At 35.1% G+C, this 16,878-nt stretch overlaps 4 protein-coding genes and 1 pseudogene across 5 annotated transcripts; 2 read left to right on the top strand and 3 right to left on the bottom strand.

Annotated features, from left to right (window-relative positions):
• The first annotated feature begins 2,191 nt into the window (after positions 1 to 2,191).
• On the top strand, positions 2,192 to 2,833 carry LOC108557060 (annotated as a pseudogene).
• On the bottom strand, positions 2,781 to 4,072 carry LOC108557116 (pyrroline-5-carboxylate reductase-like). The gene is made up of 5 exons (XM_017913521.1): positions 3,870 to 4,072; positions 3,554 to 3,807; positions 3,254 to 3,472; positions 2,984 to 3,195; positions 2,781 to 2,922 (listed from the first exon to the last, which is right to left on the bottom strand). The coding sequence occupies exons 1-5, from the start codon at positions 3,967 to 3,969 to the stop codon at positions 2,850 to 2,852; spliced, it is 858 nt and encodes a 285-aa protein (XP_017769010.1). The 5' UTR covers positions 3,970 to 4,072; the 3' UTR covers positions 2,781 to 2,849.
• A 182-nt stretch (positions 4,073 to 4,254) lies between these two features.
• LOC108557194 (pyrroline-5-carboxylate reductase-like) lies at positions 4,255 to 5,495 on the top strand. The gene is made up of 5 exons (XM_017913635.1): positions 4,255 to 4,352; positions 4,402 to 4,541; positions 4,595 to 4,851; positions 4,920 to 5,350; positions 5,406 to 5,495. Exons 1-5 carry the CDS (start codon positions 4,315 to 4,317, stop codon positions 5,467 to 5,469), a joined length of 930 nt encoding a protein of 309 aa, XP_017769124.1. The 5' UTR covers positions 4,255 to 4,314; the 3' UTR covers positions 5,470 to 5,495.
• On the bottom strand, positions 5,455 to 9,429 carry LOC108557187 (pre-mRNA-splicing factor 18). The gene is made up of 5 exons (XM_017913622.1): positions 9,281 to 9,429; positions 9,100 to 9,220; positions 8,871 to 9,040; positions 8,593 to 8,811; positions 5,455 to 5,931 (listed from the first exon to the last, which is right to left on the bottom strand). Exons 1-5 carry the CDS (start codon positions 9,341 to 9,343, stop codon positions 5,470 to 5,472), a joined length of 1,035 nt encoding a protein of 344 aa, XP_017769111.1. The 5' UTR covers positions 9,344 to 9,429; the 3' UTR covers positions 5,455 to 5,469.
• A 766-nt stretch (positions 9,430 to 10,195) lies between these two features.
• On the bottom strand, positions 10,196 to 14,734 carry LOC108557069. 2 transcript variants are annotated; one of them, XM_017913464.1, is made up of 4 exons: positions 14,596 to 14,734; positions 11,985 to 12,383; positions 11,707 to 11,917; positions 10,196 to 10,382 (listed from the first exon to the last, which is right to left on the bottom strand). In XM_017913464.1, the coding sequence occupies exons 1-4, from the start codon at positions 14,645 to 14,647 to the stop codon at positions 10,328 to 10,330; spliced, it is 717 nt and encodes a 238-aa protein (XP_017768953.1). In that variant the 5' UTR covers positions 14,648 to 14,734; the 3' UTR covers positions 10,196 to 10,327. The 2 variants fall into 2 exon arrangements, with proteins under 2 accessions (XP_017768953.1, XP_017768946.1); XM_017913457.1 differs by lacking the exon at positions 10,196 to 10,382 and adding an exon at positions 10,782 to 11,386.
• Positions 14,735 to 16,878: the final 2,144 nt, after the last annotated feature.

The raw sequence follows: 16,878 nt of genomic DNA, 5'->3' as shown, positions 1-16,878 counted from the left end.
ATGTAAGAATGCCATTCGTATTTTTATACAGTTAATATTTTACAAAATTACATCAATTAATGGTTGTTTATTACATAAATTTAGTGTATAAATTTTTAAATCTACACATTTCTATGTTCTCCATACGAAAATGATAATATGTACTAGAAAATGTATTTGAAATTTTAGTTATCTTTGTTCTAAATCTTAAGTCTAAATGTTTAATTTTTCAATTTGTCCATTACAGCCAAACATCCGACTTTCATATGTATCATCTAGATCCATTCAATCTATTGTAGTTTTCGATTTAATCCTTCGTTGTCTTCTTAAAAGTTACATCAATTTTGCTACTAGCATCACGTTGATTGTATTGAATTGTTTTTCACTTGATTTCCTTGTAGTTAATTTGTATGTGTTTTTGGTGAACAGTTTGGATAGAAGAGTCTTACGATGAAGGAAACACAGACATTCACGATAGCTGTGGTTACACCAGAATGTAAATTTGCACAGAAACAATACACTATACAAAGAACCTTACCGGATAGTTAGAGGCGAGACAAGAGACCGATTATTTTGTAAAATCTCGTTATGTCTTTGTTGACTTGTCTATAGTACATAAATGGATTATATGTTAGTGAAGATCGGTATGGGCTCAAGCTTTCCTCTCTTACGGCCAAAGACCGATTATAGACTTTTATCTGTCCTTCCTGGAATACTCAGCTACGTACGTAGATCATTTACAATCAAAACTTTCTATTTTTTGTGATTATTTTTACATTTTATTTAAATTTCTGTGTCCTTCAAGGCCTATTTTTTCTTGTTACATAATTCTTTGATATTATATTGCAGTCTCTCAATCATTGATAGAAACTTAAATAGTTGTAAATTTAAACTGGAAATAAAATTCCAAATAAATCTAGATTCTCAGTTTTGTACTTTATAATCTCTATGTTTGACGTAAATGGACCATTCGTATCGTACAAAATCACATCAATTTATTGTTGTTTATTACATAAATTAAGTGTATAAATGTTGAAATCTACTCATTTCTGTGTTCTTCATTCGAAAATAGTTATCTTTGTTCTAAACCTTAAGTCTATGTGTTTAATGACATTATTTTATTGTAATTGCTTTAATTTTTTAATTTGTCCATTACAGCCAAATATCCGACTTTCATATGTATCATCTGGATCCATTGAATCTATTATAGTTTTTGAGAAAATCACTAATATGTGTGATATCTCGTTGCTCTTCAAACGATCTTTGATCTACTGAAATGTGTTTGTTGTGCTTTTTAAGACGTTATTTCTTTCTCCTCGCTCCAAATGATAAAGAAAAAGAAAGAAAATGTATGTAAAATAGTTCACGAATCACATATATTACATTAAAAACAACATAAATGACTTGTGCTGGACCTGCTTTATTAAAAACAATCATGCAAATGTAAAGCCAAACATCCGACTTTCATATGTATCATCTGGATCCATTCAATCTATTATAGTTTTCTAGAAAATCACTGAAATGTGAAAGTGCTGCTTTTAATATGTTATCTGGTTTTACATCGAACGCTACATTCCCGTATATTATGGTTATTATGCAAGTGGACAAACATCTCTATAGTTTTTGAGAAATTTACTGAAATGTGATTGTGGTGGTTTTTAAGACGTTATTTCTTTCTGCTCGCTCCAAATGATAAACAAAAATAAAGAAAATGTATGTAAAATAGTCCACGAAATACATATATTACATTAAAAACAACATAAAAGACAATGTAAAGCCTAACATCCGACTTTCATATGTATCATCTGGATCCATTCAATCTATTATAGTTTTCTAGAAAATCACTGAAATGTGAAAGTGCTGCTTTTTAGTATATTATCTGGTTTTACATCGAACACTACATTCCCGTATATTATAGTTATTATGTAAGTGGACAAACATCTCTATAGTTTTTGAGAAAATTACTGAAATGTGATTGTGCTTGTGATTTCAAGACGTTATTTCTTTCTCCTCGCTCCAAATGATAAACAAAATGAAAGAAAATGTATGTAGTTCACGAAGATGTGTGCTGAAGATGCTGAAGCTGTGCTAAATACTTTATTTTCTCTGGTTTGCTGCGCGCAATCCGGAACTTCTCTTCTCATCGTCTGTAATTGATATGTTAACTCCTGTTATTAAAATCAGGTTAAAATTCGCACTATGCGAGGAATAGAATCCACTGCAATTTAACACTGCTCTTCTCCTTCGCTCAAGCTGTAGCTTGCGCTGAAGCTGGCGTCACCCTAATCTCGCCTTTCGTAGGCAGGATCTTGGATTGGTATGTCGCCAATACCGATAAGAAAACATACAAAGGAGAGGAGGATCCAGGCGTTGTTTCGGTTACGAAGATTTATAAATATTATAAGAAGTTCGGTTACAAGACCGTCGTCATGGGCGCTTCTTTCAGAAACATTGGTAAAAAGAGGATAAATTAATAATGTAAATTAAATTATAATATTTGTTATTTTGCAGAGGAAATCAAGGCTTTGGCTGGATGCGATTTGCTTACCATCAGCCCGAAACTTCTGGGTGAATTGGAAAAGTGCGGAGATCAATTGGAAACCAAATTGAGCAAAGAGGACGCAGCCAATTGTACCTTGCAAAAGCTGGACATGACTGAACAGAAATTCAGGTGGATGCTGAACGAAGATAAGATGGCAACCGAGAAGTTGTCGGATGGAATTCGCAACTTCGCCGCAGATTGCATTAAATTGGAGAACATCATCAAAGGATTAATGAAGTAGTAATCGATGAAACAATAGTAACATTCCATTTTATATTACTATAATAAAAATCACAAAAATAACCGCCCTCATACTAGAATTTGATTTTTAACTGACGTGTCTACGTCCTAGTTCTGCGGATTTAGTAGCCGCACATTCTATAGCGTCCATTATTGCCGCCCTGTAATAAAACGAATCAAAACGGACGTATTTCAACAATTATATATATAAAGATTGTTTACCTCACTCCGCCCTTTTCAAGCGCATGAACACCTGTGATTGTAGTACCACCAGGTGAACAGACCTCGTCCTTTAACGCCCCGGTGTGTTTTCCGCTCTCGAGCACCATCTTGGCTGCTCCGAGCATGGTTTGTGCAGCGAATTGTGTTGCCATCGCTCGTGGAATTCCCATTTTAACGCCTCCGTCAGACATCGCCTCGATCATTAAATATGCCTAATAAAGAATATAATAGTTGTAATAGGATTCTATTGCAACGCGCACGATAACTTACAAAAGCAGGACCGCTACCAGCCAAAGCTCCGATAGCGTCGATCATGCCTTCAGGTACCATGTAGCAAATTCCAAGAGCCTCCAGAATGGTTCTAACTATTTTAACATCATTCTCCGTTGCTCCCTCTCCAGGGCAATAGACGGTGCAACCCTCGCCCACCATCATCGGCGTATTCGGCATGGTTCGAATGATGCGGCAAGAGTCGAAGCTCCTGAAAAGCTAAAACATTAGCATTAGTTTCGATTGAAGCGCATCTATTAGAGAGAAAACACAAAAAAACAAAACTAGTATAACACGCACATTTTCCAACGCCTCCAGCTTGATGCCAGCTATGATGCTGACGAACAACTTGCTTCGTATCTTGTGTCTACTGTTCATGCAGATATTCGCCATCGCTTCAGGCAAGATGTGCGGTTTGACCGACAAGAAGATCACATCGCAGATCTCGCAGACGGTGCCGTTGTCCGTGTAAACGTTAGCGCCCTGCGACTGCCAGGACTCTAAGCTATGCATGCGCGGCCCCGAGACGTAGATCTGCGAGTACGACAGCAAACCTTCGGCATAAATTTAAATAATTAATGCTAATTGAAAGAATTAAAGACGCAATTGGACACACCTTTCTTGACGATGCCTCCCGCTATAGCCTTTGCCATATTACCGCCGCCGATAAAGCCGATCTTCAGCTCCTCGAACCGTTTGGTTCCTTCCGAAGTCATCTTCGAAATTCAAAAATTAAATACCTTCAACGACCTAACGACAAGCAGCTTTTCAAAAACAGGTTAAGTAATTATATTACCACTTGACACTGACAGACGGGACTGCCAATGTCACATATAACATTGGTTGGCATCATTGAAATTGGAAAATTTTAAATATTTTTGAACTCTTTAAATTATTTACAACTTTCAACAGCAAAATTAGTTACATTGAATTACATTAAACTCGATTTGAAACTGTCCCAATTAAGATTTCATCTTTATTATTACAAGATTTATTGGCGATTCAGTTCTTTGGTTATGATTGTTATACAATTGACAGTGAAATAATCAGCTTCAGGAAAAATGTTGAAGTTAATGAAAAGACCTCATCTAATATTAAGGTAAATTAATATGTTATAAACAAGTAATGGTCTGCAAAGTTTTTTTTAGTTGTAGGACGTTTTATGTAACGCCTAAAAATAATTGTGAAGATGAGCCAATTGAGAGGCTCTCCTGTGTTGAAGAGAAGATAGGTTTCATAGGGGATGGAAATATGGCTAAAGCTATTTTCAAGGGAATTGTGAATAAATGTACGACTTTTAAGAAATTGTCTAACAAATGCCTAATCAATGTCTTTCTATAGGTCTGATACAGCCTAATCAAGTAAATGTTTCAAGTCCCTACATTAAAAATTTGGATGTATGGAAAGAGATGGGTGCTTGTGTGAGCACTGACAACGCAGAGATTATGGAAATATCAGATGTTGTATTTCTTGCTGTGAAACCTCACATATTACCAGAAGCTATAAAGAATATAGAGAAGAGTCCACATGCAGCTAATATCAAGAACAAACTGTTTTTATCCATATTGGCTGGTTATAAGATATCTAAATTAGAGAAGGTGTTTTGTTTTTAATACATCTATTTTTTTCTTCTTCTAAATTATTTACAATTATTCTTATTTGATAGATGTTGTCCTGTTTCGAGGGGGCGCGCGTCGTGCGCTTAATGCCTAACACCCCGATGATGGTTGGTGCTGGTTGCACGGCATTCTGTCCAGGTCACGGAGTCACTGAGCACGATTTGATGATAGTCAGAGCTATACTGGAAGCAACGGGAATCTGTCACAGGGTTCCCGAGAATATCATAAACGCTGTTGGAGCGTTATCCGGTGGCGGACCGGCTTTCGTCTATTTAATGATCGAAGCCCTATCAGATGGCGGAGTGCGTATGGGAATGCACAGGGCGATGGCCTCGAAATTCGCAGCTCAGACTGTAATGGGTGCAGCCAAAATGGTATTGGAGACTAACAAACATACGGGTCAATTGAAGGATGAAGTTTGCTCGGCCGGTGGAACGACCATCGCGGGAATGCATGAACTTGAGAGGGGTCGCGTCAGGTAAAGCGATTCGTTTAAGATCGCAATCCTAAGGAGTAATAATAAATGTTTGTAGGGGATCAATTATGAATGCCGTGGAGGCCTCCGCCAAGAGGGCCGATCAACTTGGAGGGCAGTAATCAGTTGCTAGTGGATGGTGCCGCGTATTCGACGCACCTGGACGGATCCGTGGGGAAGTACTCCTGGCATTTGGTCATCAATCGTTTCAACGCTTGAATGTACTTCCTCTGGGTCTCGTCGTTCATCACGTGCGCCACGTTTTTGGAGAAGATCTTCTCTCGGCCGGTACGAGCGTGGATACCCACCATAGTTACACCGATGGGCCACGGTGCGTTTCCTATGGCCATCTGCAGATAGGCATCGCTCGCTTTTAAATAGTTTCTATTGAGCAGATGCTGTACGATCTCTGTGAGACTGTCCGAGATGTCCTCTGGCAGCGTGTGCGTGCGTAGCTTCCTCAGCAGCGGTTTCAGGTAGACTTGGGTCTGGGTACAGGTGGCCCCGGCCAGTTTTCCTTTGGTTCCTCGTTTCTCTTGTGCGGACCGAGTTTGCAATTGATCTTGCCACATTTTCAATAGCAACTGAAAATAAGAACATTCATTTAGTGATTTAAATTTCAATATACCAATAAATATAAAAGTATTATTATTACTTATTTTAAAATTAAAAACCACTTTCCAATTATCTTTTATAAAACTCCATTAAGAAAACCTACTAAGTCCTGCATTTTCTATGGTTTCTACTCATAATTAATTTCGTTAAAATATTATAAATAACGTGTGTACGGTTTCATACAAAATATATTTTGTTATCTTATTATTATTATCTATAATTCGATTGTAGATAATACATTTATACTATTAGTGTTTTAATAGCTCAGTTGTACAAAAGAACAAATTCGTGTGCGGAAAATATAAATAAATAAATATGATTCTGTATATAACTGTTATGCCGGTGATTATGTTCATATGTGGGATTATCATTATTGTGGCAGCAAACAGACGCGAGAAATCCATCAGGAAGTTGATTGACCAAGGTAATTAATCTATTTCAAAAAAGGATCTCGTCCATAAACGAGAATAACTTTCATTTCTCATAATATTTCCATTTCAAAAACAGGTTACCATTTCGTATTGGGATGGAATGGAAGGATAGTGAACATAATTCCACCAACTATGACCACGGAAAACATGTATAATAACATCAACTACGGTAAATAATATGCTAAACATATCTTCTAATAAAATAAATGAAACATTTACTCTTTTTCAGATACTTCATTGCGGTTTTGAAGCGCAACTCCGAGAAACAATGTACAAAACGAAACATGTGTAATAACTTATCTGATCATTAAAATATTCTGATATCAATTGTTTACATCTTTTAGGAAAACTATATTATTTCCATCTTTTTTTTGTAATATTCCTCCAACTTAAAATGTTAATTAAATTAGTAAATTTCCAATGTTTTTTCATGTTATACCCATGCCACAATCACTTGATACTTGACAAAACTAACAGAAATCCAAATAGCTATTATTCTAGAAAGAATTTCGTGTATTGAGAACAATCTAATTCTCAAGTTTGCAATTAAACTTGCCACATTTTCAAAAGCAACTGAAAGTAAAAACATTCATTTAGTAATTTAAAATTCAAAACCACTTTCAAATTATCTTTAATAACTTCATTAAGAAACCTAATAAGTCCTGCACTTTCTATGGTTTCTACTAATAATTAATATTGTTAAAATGTTATAAATAAAGTGTGTATGGTTGCATACCAATATATATTTAGTTATCTTATTATTATCTAGAATTCGATTGTAGATAATAGATTTATACTTTTAGCGTTTTAATAGCTCAGTTGGAAAAGAACAGATTCGTGTGCGGAAAAATATAAATAAATAAATATGATTGTGTATTTCTCGATTATGCCGGTGTTTATGATCATATTTGGGATTATGATTATTGTTGCAGCAAACAGACGCGAGAAATCCATCAGGAAGTTGATCGATCAAGGTAATTCAAAAAAGGATCTCATCCATAAACGAGATTAACTTTCATTTTTCGTAATAATTCTATTTCCGATTCAAAAACAGGTTACCATTTCGTATTGGGATGGAATGGAAGGATAGTGAACATAATTCCACCAACTATGACCACGGAAAACATCCATAATAACATCAACCTCGGTAAATTATATGCTAAACATATCTTCCAATAAAATAAATGAAACATTTACTTGTTTTTCAGATACTTCATTGCGGTTTTGAAGCGCAATTCCGAGAAACAATGTACAAAACGAAACATGTGTAATCATTAAAATATTCTGATATCAATTGTTTACATCTTTTAGAAAATCTATATTATTTCCATCTTTTTTTTGTAATATTCCTCCAAATTTTAATGTTAAGACCAACATAAAATGTTAGTTAAATTAGTAAATTTCCAATGTTTTTTTTGAACACTTGATAAAACTAACAGAAATCCAAATAGGTATAATTCTAGAAAGAATTACGTGTATTGAGAATAATCTAATTCTCAGAAACTCTCCTGATGATTATCTGCATCATGCTAGATAATATATTTAGTATAAAAGATTAATAATTAATAAAATCTCTCTAAATTTCGACGAAAGATAATGGAAAAACAATAAACATGTACAGTACAGATGGATTTCCTGACGTAATTCAATCGAGATAGCAATAACGCAAAAACAGATAAGTGAACCATTTATCAGGTAAAAGCAAAACCAATCAAGATAGTGACAATATAGGAGATATTGAATTACACAAAGAAATACTTGTCCGTGCGTTTCATTATTGGATAGAACGAAAAAAACATGGAGTTGGTAATATTTTCATCAGTTATGGTCGTTGGTATTGGTTTCTTCATCTTCGCCAACTGCTACAACGTTTACAAAATCAGAAAGCTCGGAAAAATGATCAGTGATAGCGGTAAATATATGCGAGATAGCACAGTCATATTTAACCAACAAAATGTTTTCCATTAAAGGTCTTGTGGTTACTGCACACATCCCAGTTGTTTTAGTCAATACCAATCACACAAACCCTGTCTTTTCACCAGATGGTAAGCAATTGCAATTACTTTAAATGTTTCACTAACATCAATGTTTTCCAGGTAATCCTAGTCCACCTACATATGTCGAAGCACAACAACATCAACAGTGTCCACCACCGCCGTACATGTCTCAGGAAAATAAAAATATGGTTTGAGTTCTTACCTCGAGGAATTTCATGATTACATTCATGTCATGGTCCCGGTCACCTTTTCCCATCTTCACAGCCATCTCCTTTATTTCATCATAACTCTTCAGTTCCTCCTCCTGGCTTTTGTTCTCTGAAGCATCCTTGTTCTTGTTCGAGCCAGCTCCAGAAATCAATTCATCCAGATATTCCTGATCCACCTGCTCCATGGCTTCTTGAAAATCATTCCTGAATCCCTGAAGAAACACATATAATTTTAACAATGTTCTAATAAACTTAATCGCAGTTTACTCACCTTATTAACTTCCGGTTCCAATATCTCGCAACGCCTCAACCTCCTGAATGCATCCAGCTCAGATTCTCCGAAAAGCGAGATTGGCTCTGACCTATCTCTGAGTCTGCTGATAACCTCTTGCCTAGGCAACACATTCGCTTCGGAACTGTCCACTTCGCTGCTCGAATACACTGCGAATACAATAAAATTCTAGTTATTGGAAATAGAAAATGAAACAATAAAAACAAACCTTTATTTTCATTTTCTTCACTCTTTGCAGACTCTTTGAAGTTGGTCCCGCATTGATTATGATATTCCTCCGCTTCTTTTGCAATCAAATCTCCTCTCTTGAAATATTTTTTATTTGTACTCTGCAAATTTTAAGGTTAGTTTTATGAAACAATCGAAAAATTATGTTTTCATCAACTTACAATCAAGTTCATGTCCTCCAACATTTTCCTCTTCTTAGCCAACTCTGCTTTTAATACATCCATGGTTTGTCTTCTAGTTGAACTGTTTAAAAATCACTTCGAATAACTTCAACAACAACAATAGCAAATGACATGGAGCAGATGATGGAAAACGGGCAAAATTCCAAAATATTGAAAATTGTGCCCTCTAGTATATTTTTTGTGAACCATCAAAACTTTGAGTCTTCAAAAAGCAGTGTTTTCACATTTCATTGAATTTCTGAAAAATTATAATAGATAGAATGAATCCAAAAGATGCATATGAAACCTGAATGTTTGGGGAATCTAGCAAATATTGATATATTACTGTGGTTCTATCCTTATGGTTGTAATTCGCGTTCAAAGTTGAAAAAAATAAAAAAAAGCAGTGTTTTCACATTTCATTGATTTTCTGGAAAACTATAATAGATAGAATGAATCCAAAAGATGCATATGAAATCTTAATGTTTGGGGAATCTAGCGAGTATTGATATATTACTGTGGATTTATCCGTATGGCTGTAATACGCGTTCAAAGTTAGAAAAATGCTCGAAAAAGCAGTGTTTTCACATTTCATTGATTTTCTCGAAAACTATAATAAATTGAATGAATCCAAACAATACATATGAAAACTGGACGTTTTGGGGATTGTGGCGAGTATTAACTGTTCATTAACAGTGGTTAATACTCGCCTCAATTTCATCCATTTTGCTGTAATTCAAGTTCAAAAAAACATTTTAGTGATTTTCTCGGAAACTATAATAGAGTAATTAAAATGTTACTAGTGGAAATAAAATAAAAAAATTTTAATGTTGATAGTCTTTTTTATTATTATTATTAATTAAAAAATAATATCTTATGTAAATAAATAAATTACAACATATTGTACACAACTAACAAATTCAACGTCTTCATTTATAATTATTATTATTTATATATTTATTTTTTTTGTATCTTTTTCTCTTAACACGTGAAACAGCGTGTCCCCTGATTCCAATACATCTTTCACTCACTCTCCTCAAAGGGATATCAATATCCTAATCGCTTGAGGGCCTTCAAGTCTACGTCTTTGTAATAATCCTCGCTGGACAAAAGAAAGATAAATCAGATCAAATATACAAACAATATAAAATTATATATAGATTAAGTGAAGAAATCTCTTCGTAATCTTATTACTTCGTTACATGGACAACATAAAAAACACATATTATTGTTACAATTATTATTTACGTGGAAAAGTAGAAAAAGTTAAGTCGTGCTTTCAGTGTGTATAAATAAATAATTATTTATATATATTGTAAATATATGCAGAGACACGTAAAAGTGCGTTCATATATTCGATGTGTATCAAGAGTAATTATATATATATAAAAAAAGGAAAGTTTTCGTGTAGAGTGATTAAAAAAGAGTCAAACGGATCAACAGTAAAAATACACATTTATTTATATTCACAGAGTGTTCATATTATTTTCTTCTTCTTCTTCTTCATCATCATTATCTTCATCGTCGTCGTCGCTGCTGCTGCTAAGTAGCTCATGTTTTAGAGTATTTTTTTGTACCGCAAATGTTAATTAGACTATACACAAACTTATACAAAATATATATATAAAATTAAAAAAAAAATCGAAAAAAAAATTCTTTCAATAGGAACAGAAAGGCATTCGTGACGAGCAGATCCGCACAATGAGGGGAGGTTGTGGTTGTGAGTCTCAATGGGTAACGAAAAGATATTAACAAAAATAAAGTAATTAATTATATAAGTAATCTGGTCGAAACGAGTGTAGATCTGTTAAAAGTTGTTGTTTTTTCTTTCTTTTCAGTTTTTTTTTTGTCTGTTGTGGTTGATGTTTTTTTTGTTGCTGTTGCATTACTACTATTATTATTATTAATTAATTAATTTTAGAAGAAGTGGTTTAGTGATCAGCGTCTGAAGAAGTAGAAGGGGCGGGGGCGCTACGAGACTGTACTGGACGGGGTTTAGATGCCTTGTTTCCTACGTTGGCCCCTTTGGAGGAGCTGCTATGCAAACCGGCCAAAAGTTCGCTCTTGCGGATGCTCTTCAGATCCAAGTCGCCGTAGTAATCCTCGCTGCGAAAAAGGGGGAGCGGGACAAAATCAAAAAACAGAGAAAACCAAAAGGGGGTGTCTGTTGTGGATGTGCGTGTATGTCTCTTAGTGTGGGCTTTTGTTTGTTTGTTTGTTTTCAATGAGAATTGTATCATGTAACTATTGAACGTTGATTGAGTGAGTGATTGTGTGTGAGTGTAATTGAAAGAGATAGAAAGAGGTAGATAGAAGCCTCAGCCCGACAACGTAAAACAGTTAGAGTGCGTGCAGGAAGTTATATATATACCTAGTTAGTGTTAAAACTAATGTTTTCTTATTGGGTAGAGACGATGATAACTTACCATCCGGGAACATCTTCTGGGTCTTCGCAGTTTCCGGTACCGTCGGAGTCTCCGATCTTGAAGACGGTTCCGATCGGGCATCCGTACTCGCGGGCTACACCCTCCAAGCAGATGTAGTACTTGCGGCAATCATCCGGATGAGCGTGACGGGAGAACGATCCAGAGTTCGTGACCTCACCGGCGGCTGGGCAAGCGAATCCTCCGGCAACTTCTGCTCAAAACCAAAACAATCCATCAGCATCTAACGTCCACTCATCTGCAGTTGCAAATACAATTACCTTCGTTTCTGCACTCGGTTACTTGATCGGCCCACATGCAGACACGAGATTCGCGATCGTAGGCGAGTCCGGGGGAGCATTGGTACCTGGAGGCCTCTCCGTTCCAGCAGTTCCAGAAGACGTCGCATTTGGCCTCATCGGCGAAGATGCCGTACAGCCTTTCGCAGTGAGTGGAGGAGATCGGATCTTCCAATTTCGTCCTCTCGCCGCACTCGACGTTGTGGATGTAATCGCAGTTTTCGGTCAAGAATTTCGAGTCGCCCGCGTCGAAGGCCAAACCGTTTCCGCAGGTCTTCAGCTCGGCGACGTTGTTGTCGCACTTCCAGTACTTATCGCAGGAGACGTGATGTGGGTAGAAGCCGAAGTCGTCCGGGCATTTGAAGTTTTCCTGAGCTAAAGCTGTACAACAACAAAAAATACCATTGAAGATTTTCATTCATAAAGAAAATTTTATTATCTTAAAATTTAACAGAAGCAACTTGAAATTGAGTTAATGCTGTTTGTAGATCAAGTGTATGCTTGGTGATGAGGGAGATAAAGAACCGATGCAAAATGGAAATATGGAATAGAAAACACACAGCAAATCACTGTGTCCATGAAAAACGTTCTAAATGTCAGCATTTGCATCGGTAATAACCGCACGATTAGCAATTCAAATTGATCTCTTTGCGGATCCATCGGCGGCCAATCGGCGCGATGAAAGTGTCGCTCGATTTTCATCAATTGTTCGACGATTGTTTTTCACGGCGGAGGAGATTCGGATTTGGATTCGGATTCGGAAAAGTCTTCTGCGTTCCACATAAAGTTCCTTCAACCTGGCAAACGGCAAACAAACTCTTCGGGTGTACGCAAATCCCGCAACTTCGGGTCTCGTTTTGCAAATTCCGCGGGCCGCGTACGGTGTACATAACATGTACACAAGAAAAAAAATAAAATAAAATAAAAAGGGAAGGCGCTGTTGGAAACCGCACCCAAAACCGCATTTTCTCTTGCACCGCCGCCGCCACCGCCACAGCCGCTCGGGATTTACATTTTAAAAAGCGAGAATTGGTGTGGGTTAAGGTCGTCCGCTCGCGTTCGCTTGCACTTTCTACCTAGGTACAATTTCAATCAGCAAGAACAAGTTAAATCTGCAAGAAGGGAAGATGGAAATCCGAACGGAAATCCGCAAAGATCGTCGTCTAAAAACCGTAAAAGATTACATCTAGCGTGAAATTATCCAATTCCACTTTTGCTTTGTTTTTGTTATTTTTATTTCCCTCTTCTTCTTTTGGTCGTCTTTAGCCGTTTAATTCTCTCCTTCTGAGACACGTCTTACGCAATACTTTCTCTCCGCTCCACGTAATATCTTCGGCGCGGTGAGGTGGAGGAAGCACGCGCGTTCGCGTTACGCAACGATTTTTAGAAATTTTTTCATCGATTAATAAACATTTTCTTATGCAAATCTCTAATCAGCTGATACAAACTATGTCCGTTTGTTTTGGTCCAGCATATTTGTTCCTTTTGCGACACATTCAATAATTAGTTGTTTGTTTTTTTTAATTTATTTAAGCATTAAATAATCAGAGAATTCCGAGAAATTGTTTACCTTTACCGTCGCGCAAGGAGATTCAATTAGTTATTCAATCGCAGTCGGCGAAATTGCGCAAGCAAATTGAAAATTTAATTGACGGCAATTTCAATCTCGCATTAATACACATTTATATATATATATTTTTTGATCGTCTGGTAAGGTGAAAACTTTCAATTAATTTATATAAAACAATATTCATCATTATAATAATAATAATATAGAGAAATAAAATTACGTTTAATGAAATGATCGCAAAATTGATTAATAATTAAATTTAATAAATTATAAAGGAAATTGATGAAATTACGTAAATATGAAAATCATATTTACACTTAATTAGGATTAAATTGAAAGACATATTTAGATACGACATTATATAAATAATAAATATGCAAGGAGGTTTCCGCGTTGTTTCGTAATACTTCTTGTATATGTTAAAATCACTCGTGTTTTCTTTTTAAATTGTAAATGCAAATAGAAAATAAACGAAATAAAATTGAAATAAGTGCATTTTTTTGGAAGATGTAATAATTTTTATTATAGGCAACCAAATGTACGCGATTTGTGAAATTTGAATTTTATTTGAGATTTAGTAATGAAAATATCGGACATTTGCTGTTGACTTTGATTGAATTTGTTTTCTGATTGTTTTGTGTAATTGTAAGGAATGTATACTAAACGATTGAAGAAGAAAAAGACAATGAAAAGTGCGAATTTCCTTATGCGATTGCGTAATTAAATTTGCGTTTTCGAGGAAGAATAATTTAAAAGAAATTAAAATGTACTTGAAGAAAATAAAAATTAGAGAATGAGAAAAGGGGAAGAAAGAAAAAACCGTTTCCAATCGAGAATGTGAAAATTAGAAATTTCCTCCGGCGCGAGATTTTACATGGCACACTTATGGAGAGTGCACTAAATCAAATAAATGCACTTTCTTTAAATTGATGATCTTGATGATGATAATACCGATTGAGTGATTTTTCTTTTGTCGATGAGTGTTTTGTTATTGGATATATGTATTTTGTTTTTACTACGTACCGGATGAGGAGAGTGCGCCGAGCACGACGACGAGTACACAGAATCTGTTCATTTTTGTAAGTTCTTCGCCGTGGCTGTCTGATTCAATTCCAAACAGATTGTTTCACAAAGTTAAAACTAAACTGCCTCGAATGCTAACTTTCTCACCTTTATATCCCTCGTCCCCCTCCTGCCCCCACACGCACACATGCTCACACTCACGCGCTCACCAATGCACACACACATTCACAACATACACAAACAGAAACTCTTTGGAGCCTCACCATCGAAAATACACACTCACAAGGAATACCCAATGTATGCTAAAACAGAAGGAAAAAAAAATATGTAAACGAAAAAAGAAAAAAAGAGGCTCGTATTCTGTACGTAAAATCGTTATGCCTCATGTAAATGCAAAGAAGAAACTTTTACTTCGACGACGCTATTGCTTTTTGGAATTGTAAGTGAAGACAAAAATATAAACGTTTACACACAATAATCGATTTTCATGATAATCATTACAATTTATTTATTGTTCGCTTCTTGCAGCAAAAATTTCTATTTATTTATGCGTTATATTTATTATCATTTTATCGTTGGTCGAAGGTGGAAGGCATTGGCTTTCGAATTGGATCAAGACCGAACGGGTCCCTGGGCTCTTTGTTGCTCTTGGCTTTCTTGTTATTATTATGACTCTGACATTGCCGCCATCAAGATGAAGAGGGACGAAAATGATTAAAGAAGAAATAATGATAATAATGAAACTGGTGTAATTGCAGCAATTTGCTGCTCATATTTTTCAATAAAACTTTCACCGAAATTGTTCGCATTCAATGGTATAATCATTTGTTTCTTCTGATTTCTTCGTACCTCATCTATTCCGATTCATTTTTTTCGTATTTCTTTTGTATAATTAGAAGTGAAATGAAAAGTGGATCTCCTTGAGGATGGATGGATGGCTGGCAGGAATCCTGCATCGATGCAGGTAGATACATCGTTTATGCTTTTCTTCCTCTTCGTATAAGCTTCATTCTCGACTCCGATACAACAACCATCAAGAGATTTAACATCACTGTTCTGAAACATTAATTCATGCATCAATTTAATCCTCATTTCAAACTTCAATCTTGATTTTCTCTCAATGTAGGCTCAGCGGAATGTTCAAGGAAATTGCTCGCAGTGATTTATTCAACGATCATTGAATAATCATAATCTAAATAAACGAGAATCGAAACGAAATCATGAGATCGATTTCCACTCGATTTAAACCTGTTTCGTTTCGGATTTATATAATTATTGCAAATTTGTTGCGTTACATTTTATCATTTAATTACAAGCAACAACTAAAATCTTTGCATTCCAAAATTATACATGTCACAAAAAGAGAAAACCAATTATTCTGGCTTAAATGAAACGTACATTAAGTATCGCAGACTGATTAAGTGTTTTAATTAAAAAGAATATAATAATATCCAATTTACAAGTAAAGGAAACCAATTATTATGGCTTAAATCTTGACGTACCAAAATTGTATTTATATGAAATCGAGAAGGTTGCAAGTTGCAATAAACATAACTTTCTCACCAAATAGCAATAAAAACAAAAACAGTTATAAAATCTAGATTACTTTGAAGAATTAAGGCAAGGATATGACGGAATAAGGAGCTAAAAGGAAATCTATATTTAGCAAATAAGTTATTAGTTTGTGCAATGCAATAATTTTAAAAAAATCTGTTTTTTTTAGTATATTTTTGTAATAATTTATGTAACTTGCAAAAAAAATGTTTTATTGTACACTTTTCTTTAATATATACTGAACTGATGAACGAAAAACAGTTGTAGAGAAAAATCTCGTTTTTACTTTTACATTTTTTCTAAAATAAACGTTTCTAATTTCTTAAACATCAATGGTTTCTGTTACTCGTACAAAAAAAATGTTACATTCTTTACTTCAGACTGATTAAAGAGTAAGTCTCTCTCTCCATCAATAGTTTTTGTATCTTATAAAATAATGTTCCTTTCTACACTTTACAAACATTTCAGAATGATTCTTTTCAATGGACGAACGAAGAAAAAGTCACATTTTCACAGTGACTCCTAAATGAAACGTAACTCTCCCAATGGAGATGTTCAATTAAACTTTTACAAGACACAACTCGTTACAAACAATCACGTAATAAACGCAATTACGAGCCGAGTTTACTATTAAATCATACGCGTTTGTCCTTTCCAATCTTTGGGTAATAATTACGAAATACATTTTCACTGAACGTTTTGACAAACGTGTCGAAAACATTAATTTAT

The sequence above is a fragment of the Nicrophorus vespilloides genome, unplaced genomic scaffold (assembly GCF_001412225.1).
Source record: "Nicrophorus vespilloides isolate i.1.1-1 unplaced genomic scaffold, Nicve_v1.0, whole genome shotgun sequence".
Classification (NCBI taxonomy): Eukaryota; Metazoa; Arthropoda; class Insecta; order Coleoptera; family Silphidae; genus Nicrophorus; species Nicrophorus vespilloides.
The sequence above is the reverse complement of the archived record's forward strand: the minus strand, read 5'-3'. Positions and strand labels throughout refer to the sequence as shown.